General features: G+C 48.4%; 1 protein-coding gene across 1 annotated transcript; it reads left to right on the forward strand.

Annotated features, from left to right (window-relative positions):
* Positions 1-3,374: 3,374 nt before the first annotated feature.
* On the forward strand, positions 3,375-15,213 carry LOC119086983 (lactoperoxidase-like). The gene is made up of 6 exons (XM_037201182.1): positions 3,375-3,488; positions 4,157-4,209; positions 12,135-12,466; positions 13,276-13,411; positions 13,790-13,842; positions 14,981-15,213. Exons 1-6 carry the CDS (start codon positions 3,375-3,377, stop codon positions 15,205-15,207), a joined length of 915 nt encoding a protein of 304 aa, XP_037057077.1. The 3' UTR covers positions 15,208-15,213.
* Positions 15,214-15,629: the final 416 nt, after the last annotated feature.

The raw sequence follows: 15,629 nt of genomic DNA on the forward strand, positions 1-15,629 counted from the left end.
TTTTATTATTGCTATAGCTGTTCTCTGGGAAATCATTAAAATATATCTTATGGTAACTCCGTAGAGCAGGTGTTTCAAGAAACGCCTCATTTCTGGGATGAGGATGGCACAGTTGGAAGACGCTTGCCTAGAATGCACAAAGCCCTCCCTAGGTTAGATCCCCAGCACCACACATGAGGCACGGTGGTGCACACCTGAGATTCTAGCAATAAGATCAGGAGTTCAAGTTCATTCTCAGCTTGGGAGTTTGAGGTCAGCCTAGGATAAATAGGGTCAGCCTGGGTTAAATGAGATCTTGTCTAAAGAGGGCTGGGAGGTGGGTGGTGGGCTCATGTCTCAAGCAGATGTGTGCATGCACATCCCACCCACCACTAAGTCACCAGTAGAAAAATAAGGAGTACTGGATTATTAAGACAGCAAGTCGACTTCTAGTCCTCGCTTGCTACTCTGGCCATGTGACTTTGGAGAAATTACTCTACTGAGACGCCTCGGTTCCCTTATCTGTAAGGGGGAGTGGACACACTAAATGATTGTGGTGGTTTTCTTGGGTACCAAAGGCTAGAATTTTGTCACAAACTACCCACTGTAGGAGGTTCCAGCTCCAGCTTGCCTCTGCTCCATTGAGCAAGGCTGTCCCAGTCACATATCATCTGGTTCTTGTCACCAGTATTGGGTCAGCTGGGACACATGGTAGGAGACGGTTCTGAACTTCAATGCCATTTTCCTTTGTCCCGAGGACAGCAGAAACAGGAGAAAGGGAGAAATCTCTTTGATTTGACAGTGCAAATTTATAAGGAACATGGGTTTTGCAGATACTCCCGTTGGAACCTGGGCTCTCCATCCTTCTCCTTTTCTCTGCCTACCTTCCCCACCCCTCGCTAGTTACTAAGTGCTGTCCGTTTGTCAGAATCTCTTGCTTCTGTGCTTCCTCTTCACTTTCCCCACATTCTGCTGCTGCCCTGAATCATCTTCAAGGGCACCCCCCCACCTCACTGAGCTCCCTGCCACAGCCGTCCCTCCACCCCCCCTTCCTCCACCCTGACATTTTGACCAGCCCACTGCTTCCATATGACAAAGCTCCAGAGTTAGGAAGTCCCTGTACCACTTAGGCTTCTGCGTCTCTAACCTGCCATTTAGCATTCCTTCACCCAGACTCTTCCAGCTGAACTGATCCAGCTGAACCCACAGCATGGTTTCTGCTTCCACGCCTTTTCCCTCGGTCACACTCCATGCCTATGCTCACGACCTCATCCCCATCACCCCAGACTGGCCCTGAACTTGCTTTGTTCCAGGGGATGACCTTGAACTTTTGATCTCCCCCCCCCCCAGCTTCTGCTTATTCAGTGCTGGAACTGCAGGCAGGCACCGCCATGTCTGGCAGTGCTGAGGATGGACCCCAGGTCTTCATGCTGATAGACAAGCACTGTACCAACTAACTAACTCCATCACTAGTGCTCTTATTTCTTCATACATCCTTCCTGTCACCCAAACTAGACCAGAAACTCTGCAGAAGCTCTCAGTTATGTTGGGCAATCCGTTCTATTTGCTTTGATGATCAGGATGACACTAATATAAAAAGCATCTTGCTGGCTTAGCCTACTTACTCCGGTCTTGGCTGTCAGTTCTAACACTGTCCCAGGGATCCATTTCCTAGCTCGATTGAAAGAGCGTGGTGATTTAGAGTGTAGCTAGCATCTATGATAACTGTGGTTTCCTTTGATCTGCCTTTTTCCCTGTCTCAGGATCCACATAGCCTGTTACAAGCTAGACAGATTCAGAGCAAGCCCGGCTGTCATAAGTAGTATTATCCCTGACTTGTGAGCTCAGAATGGGGTCAGAAAGTTTGGGATCTGGGAGCCTCACGGCAAGCTTATCTACCCCACACCGGTTCCTGCTCTCAATTCAGTGCCTGGTTCCCGAAAGCCCCTCCTCTTTCAGAAGCAGCTGAAGTAGTGAGCTCCCAGTTGGAGGCTGGAGACCTGGAATGGACACCCCTGAGAAGGCTTTCTCCTCCTGTGACGACTAAAACATGATGGTGACATACATCCCCTGGGCTCCACACTGTGTGCTCACTGGGTCCTATTGCAAACGGCCGAGTTCTCTCGCTCTTCCTCCTGGAGCTCCACCCAGATGTTGTGGAGCACATCGGGATAATAGATGCCCTGGAAGATTGTGGTGGAAGCTGGAATGAGGTGAGGTTTGGACTGGAATTCCTTCTGTTCCGGTAGGAAGCTATGGAGAGCTAAGTGGCTATTTGCCTCTTCCTCTTCCCAGCGCTGAGAGGACAGACGTGAGGCAGGGCATCTTTACCGTTTCCTCTTCCGTTCTCTTAACAAACACTGCAAGCATGTACCAACGCACGCCCTTCTACTCTGCAAGCCATACAGCAGGAGCAATGCTTTCCAAAAATGCCCCGCCCCCGTCACCCCGCAATGATGGCTCAGTGCTTAAAAGCACCAGCTGCTCTTCCAGAGGACCCAGGTTCCGAGCACCCCACATGACAGCTCACAGCCATCTGTAACTCCAGTCTCAGGGAAACCTCTCACATTGTTATGGAAATCAGCGAGAGACCAAGGACCACTCAGAGTTGGAAAACTCAGGTTTAATATGACAGTAGATCCAGACTGAGCTAGCACTTCAGATAGACAGTCCAAGCCACAGTTTTTACAGTGACTATAGAATGATAGTGGTAGTCGGGTCCTTCTGTCACTGGGGGATTTAGTTGCCCTGACTACATGCCTGGGACAAGGATTTTATTTACATTTATTTATTTTACTTCATGCGTAGGAGTGTTTTGCCTGCATGTATGTATGTGCACATTATCATGCCTAGTGGCCAAGGGATCCAGAAGAGGGCATCAACTCCCCTCAATTGGAGTTAAGGATGATTGTGAGCCATCATGTAGGTGCTGGGAACCAGACCCAGGTCCTCCGCAAAAGCAACCAGTGCTCTTAACTGCGGAGCCATCTCTCCAACCCCTGTAGGAAGCAGTTTTTGCAGATGTGGAACTGAGATGGTGAGAACAGCTCTTTTACAAGTGTCTGGTGAATTTAATTTAATCCATGTGTGTCTGTATGGGGGGGGGTATGTGCTTGTGGGTGCAGGTGCCTGCAGAGGACAGAACCGTCGGATCCCCTAGAGCTGGAGCTATAGACAGTTGTGAGCCACCTGAGGGATGTCAGTGCTGGAAATGGAACCCAGATCCCCTGGATGGACAGCAAGGGCTTTAGCCGCTGACCCAGCTCCCCAGCCTGGTGTCTGTTTTCTTACAACAAAGGAAGAGGGTTTTAGCGAGAAGGACAAGGGCATATGCTGTTTTTGAGTTTAACCCCGTCTAGTCCTCCTCTTCCATATAACTCAAACAAAATGGGGCAATGGCCAGGTTCCATCGCAGAAGGCTGAGATCCCGGACTTCCTCAGACTCTCCTCGTCTCCCACACACAGTTCGCCGCAGGATAAAGATTCGTATCTGTGGGGAGGAACAAGCAGTAGGGTGCACAGCTTCGAAGAAACCCTTACTTTTTATGAAACAGGGTTTCATTAGGTAGCTTAGACTGCCTCCAAACCCGAGATCCTCCTGCCTCAACCTCTGCAGAGCTGCGATGGCAGGCCTGTGTTCATACCTGGCCCAGTAGCTCACAGTTTTAAGAAGAAAAACAAAATGCTCTCACCTTGTTACAGACCCACTGTGTTCTTTTCAAAAACAGCACCTTCACCCTCACAGCTGGTTTCCACTATCATCAACATCTTCCATTAATGTGGTATGTTTCTCACAGTTCATAAACCAATATTGTTTCGGTATTAGTGACTAAAATTTAACTTCAAGTTTTTATACTTGTTGACCTTTTTGAGAGCGTATCTGTTTTGACATGGACATTAACACTTTTCTTCTTATCAAGTTAAAGCTGATGTTTAGGGACCTCCAGTGTTTGAGGACCGCAAGCCACCGTTAGCCCAGGCTTCGTGTTCTCCTGGGGAGGACAAACAGCCACCTTGGGCAGCTTGGGTCACTGAGGGTAAGCTCAGAATGGGACCAGAAAGAGGTCTCACAGGACAGTGCTCCCCTGCGGTGGAAGCCCTGGGACTCTCTTCATCTCTGGCCCTTGGCTTCCTCCTCTGGTGAGGGATAATAATAACCGGGGCCTGCCTCCCACAGGGCTGTGACGATCAGCTGGCACACTCCCGCAGACCCGTGCAGCGTGATGACATGTAAGAGATTTTTATCAAGGCGGTTTCTGGGTCATGGGAGTTGAGCAGATACTTCAGGGTGAGCTGGTCCTTGAGATACTACATTTGGATTTCCATCTACCATCTTGACGAAGGCCTGAACCAGCTGAAACTAGAAACTAGAAGAAGTGACTTCAACCCCCGTCCTCATAGCTGGGTTGCATGCCACGGACAGGGGAGGTAGAAATTAAATTCTCTCTCTCTCTCTCTCTCTCTCTCTCTCTCTCTCTCTCTCTCTCTCTCTCTCTCTCTCTCCTTCTTCCTTTTTCCTCTTCCCTCCCTCTTCCTCCCTCCTGTTTTTGTGTCTCTCTCCCCCTCCTTCTCCCCCTCTCCCTCCCTCTCCCTCCCCTTCTCCCTCCCTCCCTCTCCCTTCCCCCCTCCCCTACTCTGCTTCTGCTGCTGTGTCCTTTCCGTCCTGGTGAATAGTGAGGGCAGCCCATTGCCTGATGGAGAAGAAAATCAGACCTTCCTATCTCCCCCAGAAGACACTTCCGGGTTTTTTGGTTTGATTTGGTTTTCTCAGTCTGTGGATAGGAAACCCAGAGCGGCAGGTGGCCCAGACAGGAGACTGGGTTTCTCTCAGCGTCCCTGGTCCCTGTGGACCTGGCTGCAGCAGCGTTGGTGAGGTCTTCAGAGTGAAGCGCAGCCCGTTCCTCAGCCCTGGCCTCGCCTATGAAACCATCTTTCCTCCCACGCTGGTCTTTTCCTTTGCCTTCTTGCCGAACACTTGGGAAGGTCCACCCTGAGCTACGCATGAGGTCCAGGAGTTGATGCCCCGCCGCTTCCTTCCCCTGTCCAAACCCTGGGACCTTTCTCCTGAATCTCAGCCCACCTTCTAGTCACTGTCACTCCAGATAACTTCATTCAGCTTCACACAGCTCTAACAATTATACGTTGAAAGATCGTTTGGATGACCGAGGGACGGGGGTAAATTGAGTTCAAACTCTCCTCTTAGGAAGGTCATTGGTTGAACGAGAAACTACCAGGTACCGTGTACTTAAGTTCTGAGCTATCTCAGAATGGACAGGGTTTCTGCCTACATGGAGCTTAAAGTTGATAACTTTTTAAACATCAGATGTATAAATAATGATAGTAAGGAGTGTTGGGGGGGGTACACAAAATCTGAGGACAGATAATGAGCGATCCAATAAGTCAGGATGGGGAGACTGCTCTGATCAAGGGTATTTGAGGTAAGGATGGAAGGTGGGTTCCAGCAGGTTGGTAGGAAAGGAAGCGTATGAGGTAGGAGGGACACCCTGTGTGCTGGGAGGAGGTGCACCTCACCCAGGCTTGATGGGATACAGCCAGATGAACAGATGCGGCCTGCTTGAATGCACCTGTTTTCTTCTCTTTGGCCACTGCTCACCAGCTGGGCTACATCATACAGGCCTCTCCACATGTTTGCTTCTACCCCAGGCTACTGTAGCCATCAATAGACTCCACATTTTACTAATCCCAGTGACTCTTCTCCTGACTCCTGCTGTGATGTACACTCCAAGTCCCACTTCTAGCCCCAAGATCTAGAATGTGGCCCCCGTTGGCCTCCACAAGCCCTTCTGTATTAGTTACATTTCTGAATGTTCTGACCAAAGCTCAAGGAAGTTCCTTTTGGCTCTGGGCCTGAAGGTATAATTCATCAAGGTGGCAAAGGACTGGTGAGGACAACCACTCCAGCTGGGGCAGCAGGAACAGGAGATCACATTGCACTGTTTATTTTATTTCATGTACGCGTGCACAGATACGAGTCAAGGAGGCAGAGAGATGGGAGCTCTTTCTCTTTTTTGGCTTTTTTGTTCGGTCCAGGCCCCCTGTCCCTGGATTGATACCACCCATATCCAGAGTGGATCTTCTCTCCTCACCTAAACCTCCCAGGACACCCTCATAGAGACTCCCAAAAGTGTGTCTCCTAGGTGATTCTAAATTTGATTGATGGTAACGATTAACCATCGTAGATTTAATGGTGATGAGTGGGTATGAAAAACAAGAATCGCCTGTGACTCTGAAGTATTAAAAGTCTACAGGACTGAGGAGACGGCTTAGTTGATAAAATGCTTGGCACACAGCCTGAGTCTTGAGTTCAGTCCTCACCATCCATCTAAAAGCTAGGTGCAACAGCCCGTGTCTGTTGCCTGTGATCTAGGGAGGCAGAAGCAGGAGATTCCCTGGGGCTCGAAGGCCAGCCAGTCTAGGTGAATTGGTGGGCTTCAAGTTCAGTGAGAGACCCTGCCTCAAAACATCAAGTAGAATGTGATTAAGGAAGACACCCACCATAGATCTCCAAACTTGGGACCTATACATGCACATAGACACATACCCTCTAACACAGCAGTTCTCAACCTATGCACATAGACACATACCCTCTAACACAGCAGTTCTCAACCTGTGAGTCCTGACCTGTGGGAGGAGGTGTTGAATAACACTTTCACAGAGGCCACATTCACAGAGTCCACATATCAGATATCCCGCATATCAGATATTTACACTATGATTCATAATAGTAGCTAAATTACAGTTATGAAGTAGCAATGAAAATAATTTCATGGCTGGAAGCCACCCCAACATGAGGAACTGTATTAAAGGGCCACAGCATTAGGAAGGTTGAGAACCACTTCTTGAAACCCTCATATAAAGGCATCTGGAATTTTCTTTTCATAGCTGCTCCATGAGTAAGAGACTAGGGCTCTTTCAAGGTCACTTTAAATAATTCCTGCTTGGGAGCTGTTTTCAGTGCGTTATACCAGCCCAGATTTACTTGAATTGTGTGTGTTCATGTGTTGTGTTGTGTGTGTGTGTGTGTTCATGTGTTGTGTTGTGTGTGTGTGTGTGTGTGTGTGTAAAACTCTCCAAGAAGTCCATTGTGGAAGTCCTTCATGTGCTCGCTCATGCCTACGTGTGCCTAGAGGCCAGAGGACATCAGGTGTCCTGCCCTAGTACTGTGAGCCATGTCACCTTGGGACAGGGTACCTCACCAAACTCTTGAGTTAGGCTGGTGGCTAGCTAGGCCTGCGATCCTCTTGTCTCTGCCTATTTCCCCCATGCCCCAGGGCTTCAGTTGTAGACACACATGATTGTGCTGTGCTCAGCTTTTACATGGGTTCTGGGGATTTGAACTTACTGTTTGTACCTGTGGAGCCATCTCCCAAGTCTTCTTTTAATGTCACCTGTTTATTTTATTTCATGTATGCGTGCACATATGAGTGTATGCATGCACATGTATGTGCATATGCATGTAGAAGCCATGTGCATCAAAACTGTCTTCCTCTATAATTCTCCACCTTGTTTTTTTGACAGGGTTTCTTACTCATTGATGAACAGCCAGCCCCAGAGGTTTGCCTTGTCCTGGCCCCTACCCAGTGCTAGGGTTACAGGTGTGCAGGTGTGTGCTGCCAACGCCTGCTTTTTTTTTTCTTTGTGGGTGCTGCGGATCCATATTCAGGTCTTTATGATTAAATATCAAGCATTTTTATCTACTGAACCATCTCCTCATACCCCAGAAGTCCTTTTTAACAAAATTACATTGAACCATCGGGCTGATGGATCTTAACATCATTAATAAAGCTATTTTGAGAGTACAGTATAAATCCTATCTAGAAAAGGCTCAAGTATTTGAAAAGAATGAGCTCAGAGCCACACAACAACGAAACGTTTTGACCCTGGGGCTGTCTCTTGGAGCATAGATCAGTAGCCCACGTTTTGTCCCATGGGATGTGTGTCAGATTCTTCAGAAATTAAACTTGGAGCTTGAGAAACATTTAGGAAGCCTGTGGTTCAGTGGCTTTCAAAGGCTGGGTCTGGGCCAGTAGCAGGTTTGTTCAAAACACAGGTGCCCAGGACCTGCTTCTAATCCATAGAATTCAAATCTCTGGCCTTGGAGCTGAGAACTTTGATTTCTCATAATCATCCGAGGGATTCTAACAGACAGGCACGTTTGGAAACTCCCAACCTGGCTGAGCTTTCTGCCATTGTGGAATTCCCTACCATGTCCATGTTCCCCAGGGCCTGCAGCAATGGACTCTTCTGGGAGGTACTTAGAGATCAGAATCTGAGACCTACTGAACCAAAAGCTGCATCTTAACAAGATTCTTAGACAGGATCTGATCACGCTAAATGTGATCTATGATCAGTCACCAAGACACTGCCTGAACTCTTCCTGAGGTGAAGAACTCAGCACTTTACTGGCAACTTACTTCATCACTGAAAAGCCGCGTTTAATTATCAGATCCACCCTTCCTGGTAAGAGTTGAGGGGACAGTACCGGAGTCAGAAAGGTCAGGCAGGAACATGCTGTCATCTAAGCAAGAATTAAGCTTGCCCAGATTCCCTCCTTCCTTCTTCCCTTCCTCTTTCTTCTGCCCCTCACCCCTTCCTCTCCCTTCCTTTTTTTTTTTTTTTTTTTTTTTTTTTTTTTTTTTTTTTTTTTTTTTTTACAGACAGGGCCCTACTAGTAGCCCAGGCTGGCCCGGAACTTGTAGTCTTCACACCTCCATCTCTTGAGTGTTAGGATTACAGGAGTGTAGCATCATGTCCAGCCTGAGCTTTTTTCTTACAGTGAATTCACTCATGAACTTGACTCGTAGACAAAAATGAGAACTCTTTAAAGTTGGGTAAGATAGGCAGAGTCCTATTACTCCACTTCATCCATTTTTTTAAAATTGCACATAGAACCTCTCTTTACCAAGATACAGTTTAGTCTTTATTTTTGCAAAGGCACAGGCCAGTGCGAAGCTATGTATGCCTCTTTCTGGAAGAGTCTTAGTGATGGCCGTTAGTGGTTCCTGCCTGAGTTTTATTGGTATTGTTATAAAAGTTTCCTAGCTGTAATAAAATATACACAATAAAAATATTATCTTAACTGTTTTAAGTATGCAGTTCCATATTGTACAGTCTGTTCAGATTACCGTACAATCCACATTTGTCCCACAGATATGAACATCTGAAATTTAAAACCACCAAAACTCATGGAGGTTCACAGACAGATCAGGAGGTGCATAGATAGATTGGGAAGTTCATAGACAGATCGGGAAGTTCATAGACAGATCCGGAGGTTCATAGACAGATCAGGAGTTCATAGATCAGGAGGTTCATAGATCAGGTCTGAGAGTTGACTTCATTCAGTAATTCTGGGCTCCTGGACCTTGCAGTTCTTTTGGCTTTGCCTTCTCCAAGCCTCAAGCTTCGAACCCACACTTCCTTTGGGAGCAAGAAGGTAGACTATGGAGTTCAGGAAAAGACAAGAATCTCTCAAAGGAAACAATAACTTTCTCTAAAGTTCTGGCAAGCCTTTTCTCACACCTCACTAGCCTGAACTGGATCATGTACCCCTTCTTTACTTGACAAAGAGATTTTAAGGATCCTCATATCACAACTTTTGGAAGATCATTTTGGCTTCAATGCAGGTAAGGGTTAGAGAGGGACAATACTGGAGTCAGAAGGACAGGTGGGCATTTGTCATCTAGGCAAGAACTAATGGCAGTCTGGAGAAATCAGGTAGTTCTGGAGAGGAGGAGCTATGAAGAACTCTGGAGACGTTCCCACGATGGAGATAATAATACTATTTTTTTCCTGTTTTTAAAAACAACAACCCAGAACTACTTTCTCCTCTACTCTTCCTTGAGAGAACAATAGAAGCTTTGTGTCTACACAACTGGATTTGCCCTGGGAGAGTCCTGTGCTCCCTATGCTGTGGTTCACATTTAAATAAGCAGATAAAAACTAATCAACCATCAATAGCAAACACTAGCGAACTCCACAGAAGGGCTGGAACCAGGGTAGGGATGGGGGTGGGGCTTGGGGCAAATGATGACTCAGGACTTGCAGGTTCCTGGTGTCTGGGGAGACAGATCGATCTTTGCTGGCTGACTTGGAGATGCTGGACCAAGAGACAGGGTATTTCAGCTCCCGTGCCACATTCCTGAAATGGAGTGGTACCAGGGTGGCATATGGGAATGATGTATGTAGAGGACAGAGGACAGCCTCTCTCGTGTGTCATTCCTCCAGAAAGCCAAACATATGCTTTAGCTTTGGACGTACAAAGTAGGGCAGGCTGACTGGCCATAAGCTCCAGGCATCTACCTGCTTCTGCCTCCCAAGCTCTGAGATTACAAGTCCATGCCACCGAGACAGTTTTTTGTTTGTTTTGTTTTTCAGGACAAGATTTCTCTGTGTAACAGCTCTGGCTGTCCTGGAACTTGCTTTGTACACCAGCTTGGACTTGAACTCACAGAGATCCACTTGTCTTGCTGCCCCGGTGCTGGGATTAAAGGAGTGAACCACCACATCTGGCACTCAGCTTGTTGTTTTTTTTAATGTGTTCTGGGGATCGAAGCCAGGTCTTTGTGATTGCAGGGCAAGCTCTCTACTGACTGAGCTATCTCCCCAGACTGCATAAAAGCCTTACAGGCTAGTTCCGCCTGATTCCTGTGGGTACTGGCATCAGTTGACTGCCTTTTCTCACTCCAAGGGTGGCTTTCCTGGCTCTTGGAGTTACTGAACATTCTAGTGACTTTGATACTGTCCGAATCTTTACTCTAGCTGGTACTTATCCTGCTTAGGCTTAGCACATACATTCTGGTCTGCTCAGGTTTCCTTTCCAGTGACAACTTGGTCCTGAGTCCTTCCCATGCTCCTCTGGTCCACTTCATTCATCCAGTGCATGTGAACTTCCCACTCCCTTCCTGCTGGTGCTGTCTTCAGGGCACCAAAGTTTTTTCTGGCTGCCTGTTGTTGCTAAGCAACCTCCTAGAGAAGCAGAAGCCACCATGCCTGGATCTCCTTGGTGAAGAGCCAAGGGTGAGAGGACACAGGCACAGTGCTCCACTGCCCCCAAGAAGGTTGAGACCGTCCACAGCCTGGACTGAGGAGCAGGATGGGCTTGGCTAGGGCTCTCGAGGGCGTGATGTGTGAGGCAGGGATTGGGGCTCTCTGCCAGTCTGCATTGGATTTCCCTGGCCCTTGGTCTCTGAAAGAGAAAGCAGGCATTTCTTGGCTTCTTTTTGCATATTTCTGTTGGAGGTTTCAGGCTGCCAGCCTCCTCTGCACCCAGTTCAATCTGGGATTGTGAAGAACTCACTACATGGTCATTCCTCAAATTCTGGGGTCCCCAGAAAGTTCATATTCCTTTTCTAGCTTTCAGAGTATTTTCTTGTCATTTTGATTTATGTGTCTCTGTGTGTAGTCCAAAAAGGGTATAAAGTCCCCTGGAGCTGGAGTTACAGATAGCTAAGAACTTTCTGACATGGTGTTGGGAACTGAACTCAGGTCCTCTAGGAGAGCAGCAAGTGCTCTCAACCACACAGCCATCTCTACAGTCTCACTAGGTCTCATGCTGCTCAAGCTGGCCTCACACTCACTGTGTAGACAAAGCTGACCTCAAACTCCACATCCCCATGCCTTCACACCACCAGTACTGGGATTAGAGGTGTGGATCACCACAGCCATGTGTCATTATTGTTGTCATTCTGGGGCCATTCGTCTGAGTTGGAAATAGCAGTCTCACTGTGTAGCCCAGGTTGGCCTCAAATCTCCTGCCTCAGCCACTGAAATGTTAGGATTACAGACATGTATCACCACCCCAGCTCAGAGTCCTTTTATTATTTCCTGTGGAATAATTTACAGGGTGTTAGTTACAGTAAATAGAGAGGAGAAAGGAAGTAAGGCTATACCACCTTATTCTAAAACTAGAGGACATTTTTAATTATTAAGATGACCTATTTCTATATAAACTACTAGAGCCAGAAGTCTTGCTGCTAAAGCAGAGAGTATCAAATTGAAATGACCAATTAGTATAACCTATGTGAAGATATCATGAGAAATAGCTGAAAGGATGTCGTGATTGATTAGCGATGTCTGCCACAGTCATAGGAATGGAAACTGGGTACGAATGCTATCCATTGCCATCCTCTTGGCAGCAGTTCCTCTCCAGCCTCCCATTGCAGAGGAGTTTCTCCCTTCTCATGTCCTTTCCTCACGACTCCTCTCTCCCTTCAGATTGTCACCTTTAGGGACTATCTACCCATCCTACTGGGGGATGAGATGCAGAAGTGGATACCCCCATACCAAGGCTACAGTGAAACTGTAGACCCCCGAATTTCCAATGTCTTCACCTTTGCTCTCCGCTTTGGCCACTTGGAGGTCCCCTCCACTGTCTCTTGCCTGGATGAGAATTATCAGCCCTGGGGTTCAGAACCTGAGCTCCCTCTGCACACGCTCTTCTTCAACACCTGGAGGCTGGTCAAAGACGGTGAGTCTCTTCAGGGAGTGCTCTGGCCTGAGCCCTCTCATTCTCCAACTTGTAGGGACTCCTGGTGTGAGGATCACCTTCCAGACACTTCCTGTGTGAGGTGGACAAGAGAATTCATCTCACTGAGTCTTGATTTCCTTGTCTGTAAAATAAGGGCAACAGTAGTACCATCTCATAGGATAGCGAATGAAATGAGGCAGATGTGTAGAACACTCTGTTGTGATCCTAAGACACAAAGAGTGATCAGGAAACAATAGCTGTTTCCTCCCTCTGGCTTCCCACTGTCTAAGATTCTTCTGCCTTTTCCTGCCCTAGGCATCTCTGGACTCTGAAAACAGAATTTGTGAGCTTGGTAAATTGTGCTGTTCTAGAACCTTCTTTCTCCATGAGGTGTCATAGGTTGGGTGCAACTTTCTTATTCCTCATTTGAGACTGACTTTCCTTCAAGTTTAACCAGGCAGGGCTGTTTCCTGAAGACATGTGGTCCATTTTCCTCGGGGAGAATGTGTGGAAAATGAAGGAGCTGACGCCATGAGCTAAGACATGAAAAAAAAAACCTCTTGTTAGTCATTCACCGATCAGCCCATGAGTGCCCTTTTCTGTCACCTCAGAAAGCATAGCCTGGACTCCTCTTACCTGGCACAAAAGGAAGGCTGCATTGTGCTCTTCTCTCTCTGCCTCCAGCCAGAGATACCCCAGCCGTTTCCATTTCCTATTGAGAGAAGCTCTCTGGGGCAGAGAGGGCCCAGCATGGAGGATGCCCTCACCCTACTCCAGTCTGAAGGATGGATCTTGGTGTCCCTCTGCAGGTGGAATTGACCCTCTGGTTCGAGGCCTGCTGGCCAAGAAGGCCAAGTTGGTGCGTCAGGATAAAATGATGACTGGGGAACTCCGCAACATGCTGTTCCAGCCGAATCACACCATCCATGGCAGTGCTGTGGGACGGTCTGTATGTCAAATTGCTCTGATTGGTCAATAAATAAAACACTGATTGGCCAGTGGCCAGGCAGGAAGTAGGTGGGACAAGGAGAGAGGAGAACTGTGGGAAGCAGAAGGCTGAGGCGGAGAGACGCTGCAAGCCGCCGCCATGACCAGCAGCATGTGAAGACGCCGGTAAGCCACCAGCCACGTGGCAAGGCATAGATTTATGAAAATGATTAATTTAAGCCATAAGAACAGTTAGTAAGAAGCCTGCCACGGCCATACAGTTTGTAAGCAATATAAGTGTCTGTGTTTACTTGGTTGGGTCTGAGCGGCTGTGGGACTGGCGGGTGACAAAGATTTGTCCTGACTGTGGGCAAGGCAGGAAAACTCTAGCTACAGCTTCGACCTGGCTGCCATCAACATACAGCGCAGCCGAGACCACGGACAGCCTGGTGAGTGGGTCTGGACTCTCACCTGGTCTGGAGAACTTTTTGGCTACCTTCTGGGGCTCCTGGACACTGTCCACTGGAACTCCAAGGAGCCAATCATTGCTGAAGCCAGAGGCACGCCCATTTCACAAACCCACATAAGACATGCAGGAAATGGAGTCTTCTGTTTTCCTAATGCAGAGATGTGACTACACACCTGCTGTTATCTTAGTGCCCCAGAAGAAAATGAGAGCAACAACGACCTTATTGAACCAGTTTAAAAGCCCAGAGCAGAAGCGCCAGATGTGGTGCCATCAACAGGAAAGCCCAGTTCTCCAGAGGCCATGGCAGGAAGATTGTTCTTTCAAACCTAGCATGAGCTCCGCAGAGAAACCTTAACTGGAAGAGGAGGAAGAGAGGAGGAAGGGAGGGAAGGATGGAGATCTGGTGGAGTTTTTCTTTGTACACATGAAAAGCAGTTTTGTTGTCCTAAGAGCCAGGTTGCTTGAGATCAGATCTCAGCAGGCCATGTACCAGCCCTCTTAGTTGCTGGTCTCATTCACTGTGGTAAAACACCCGAGAAACACAATGGAAGGACGGGTTTAATGTGGATCACAGTGTGAAGGTGCTGTCAGTCCATCGTGCAGGGTAGGCACGGTACCCGGACCACGACCCAGCTGGTCACAGTGTAGCCGTGGTGGGGAAACAGCGAGTGATGGATGCTGGTGCAGTATCCTTCCCCTTTATGTTCAGGCCACAGGCTGCTGCTGCTCATGTTCAGGGTCTTCCCATCGTAATTAACCCTCTCTAGACACTCTCTCATGCGCATGCCCAGAGATGTCTCCAAAAGTATTCCAGATCTTGCCACACTGACAATCGGTATCAACAGTCACACTAGTTCCAGGACTCGAGGCAGGCTTCAACAGCTTGGTTCTCATTTGTTTGCATGGCCCTTGGTGTAGTGCCCAGACCCAGAGTCACAGGTAAGCTGTCACCCCCCAAACTGAAGTACCGTAGATGAAAAGCCATGCATCATATTTCCCTTGTCCTGAAAGCTCTGATCCCAGCCTTTCCCGGCTTCTGGGGGTAGAGTGGTGGCACCCCAAGGGAAAACTCGAGTGACCGGTCCCTGGATGAGCCAGCCCTGTCTTTCCTCCCCTAGGGTACAACTCCTGGAGAGCTTTCTGTGGCCTGTCACAGCCAAAGACACTAGAAGAGCTGAGTGCTGTCCTGAGAAATGAGGTACTGGCCAAGAGGCTGCTGGATCTCTATGGAACCCCCGACAACATCGATATCTGGTTAGGGGCCATTGCTGAACCGCTGGTCCACAGGGGTCGAGTAGGGCCTCTCCTGACCTGCCTCCTGGGACAGCAGTTTCAGCGGATCTGAGATGGAGACAGGCAAGTAAAACCACTGACTGGGGCAGAAGGAGCCCTTCCCTTGGGCAGGGGTCCCCAATGTTCTTCATGAGGTCTGACTCCATAGGTCATCATAGGAGGAGTTTTCCATGTTCCCAAGGACATCCTTTGGCAGTGTATGGAGCAGCTAGCCACTGGACTGTGCGACATGACCCCGCTCTGTCCTTGTAGGTTCTGGTGGGAGAACCCTGGGGTCTTCACAGAGAAGCAACGGGATTCTCTACAGAAGGTGTCCTTCTCCAGACTCGTCTGTGACAACACTGCCATCAACAAGGTCCCGCTGAACCCATTCCAGGCCAACAGCTACCCCCATGGCTTTGTGGACTGCTCTTCTGTTGATAAGCTCGACCTCTCCCCCTGGGCCTCAGTGAAGAAGTAGAAACCTCCTGCCCA

Source organism: Peromyscus leucopus, chromosome 8b (genome assembly GCF_004664715.2).
Source record: "Peromyscus leucopus breed LL Stock chromosome 8b, UCI_PerLeu_2.1, whole genome shotgun sequence".
NCBI lineage: Eukaryota > Metazoa > Chordata > Mammalia > Rodentia > Cricetidae > Peromyscus > Peromyscus leucopus.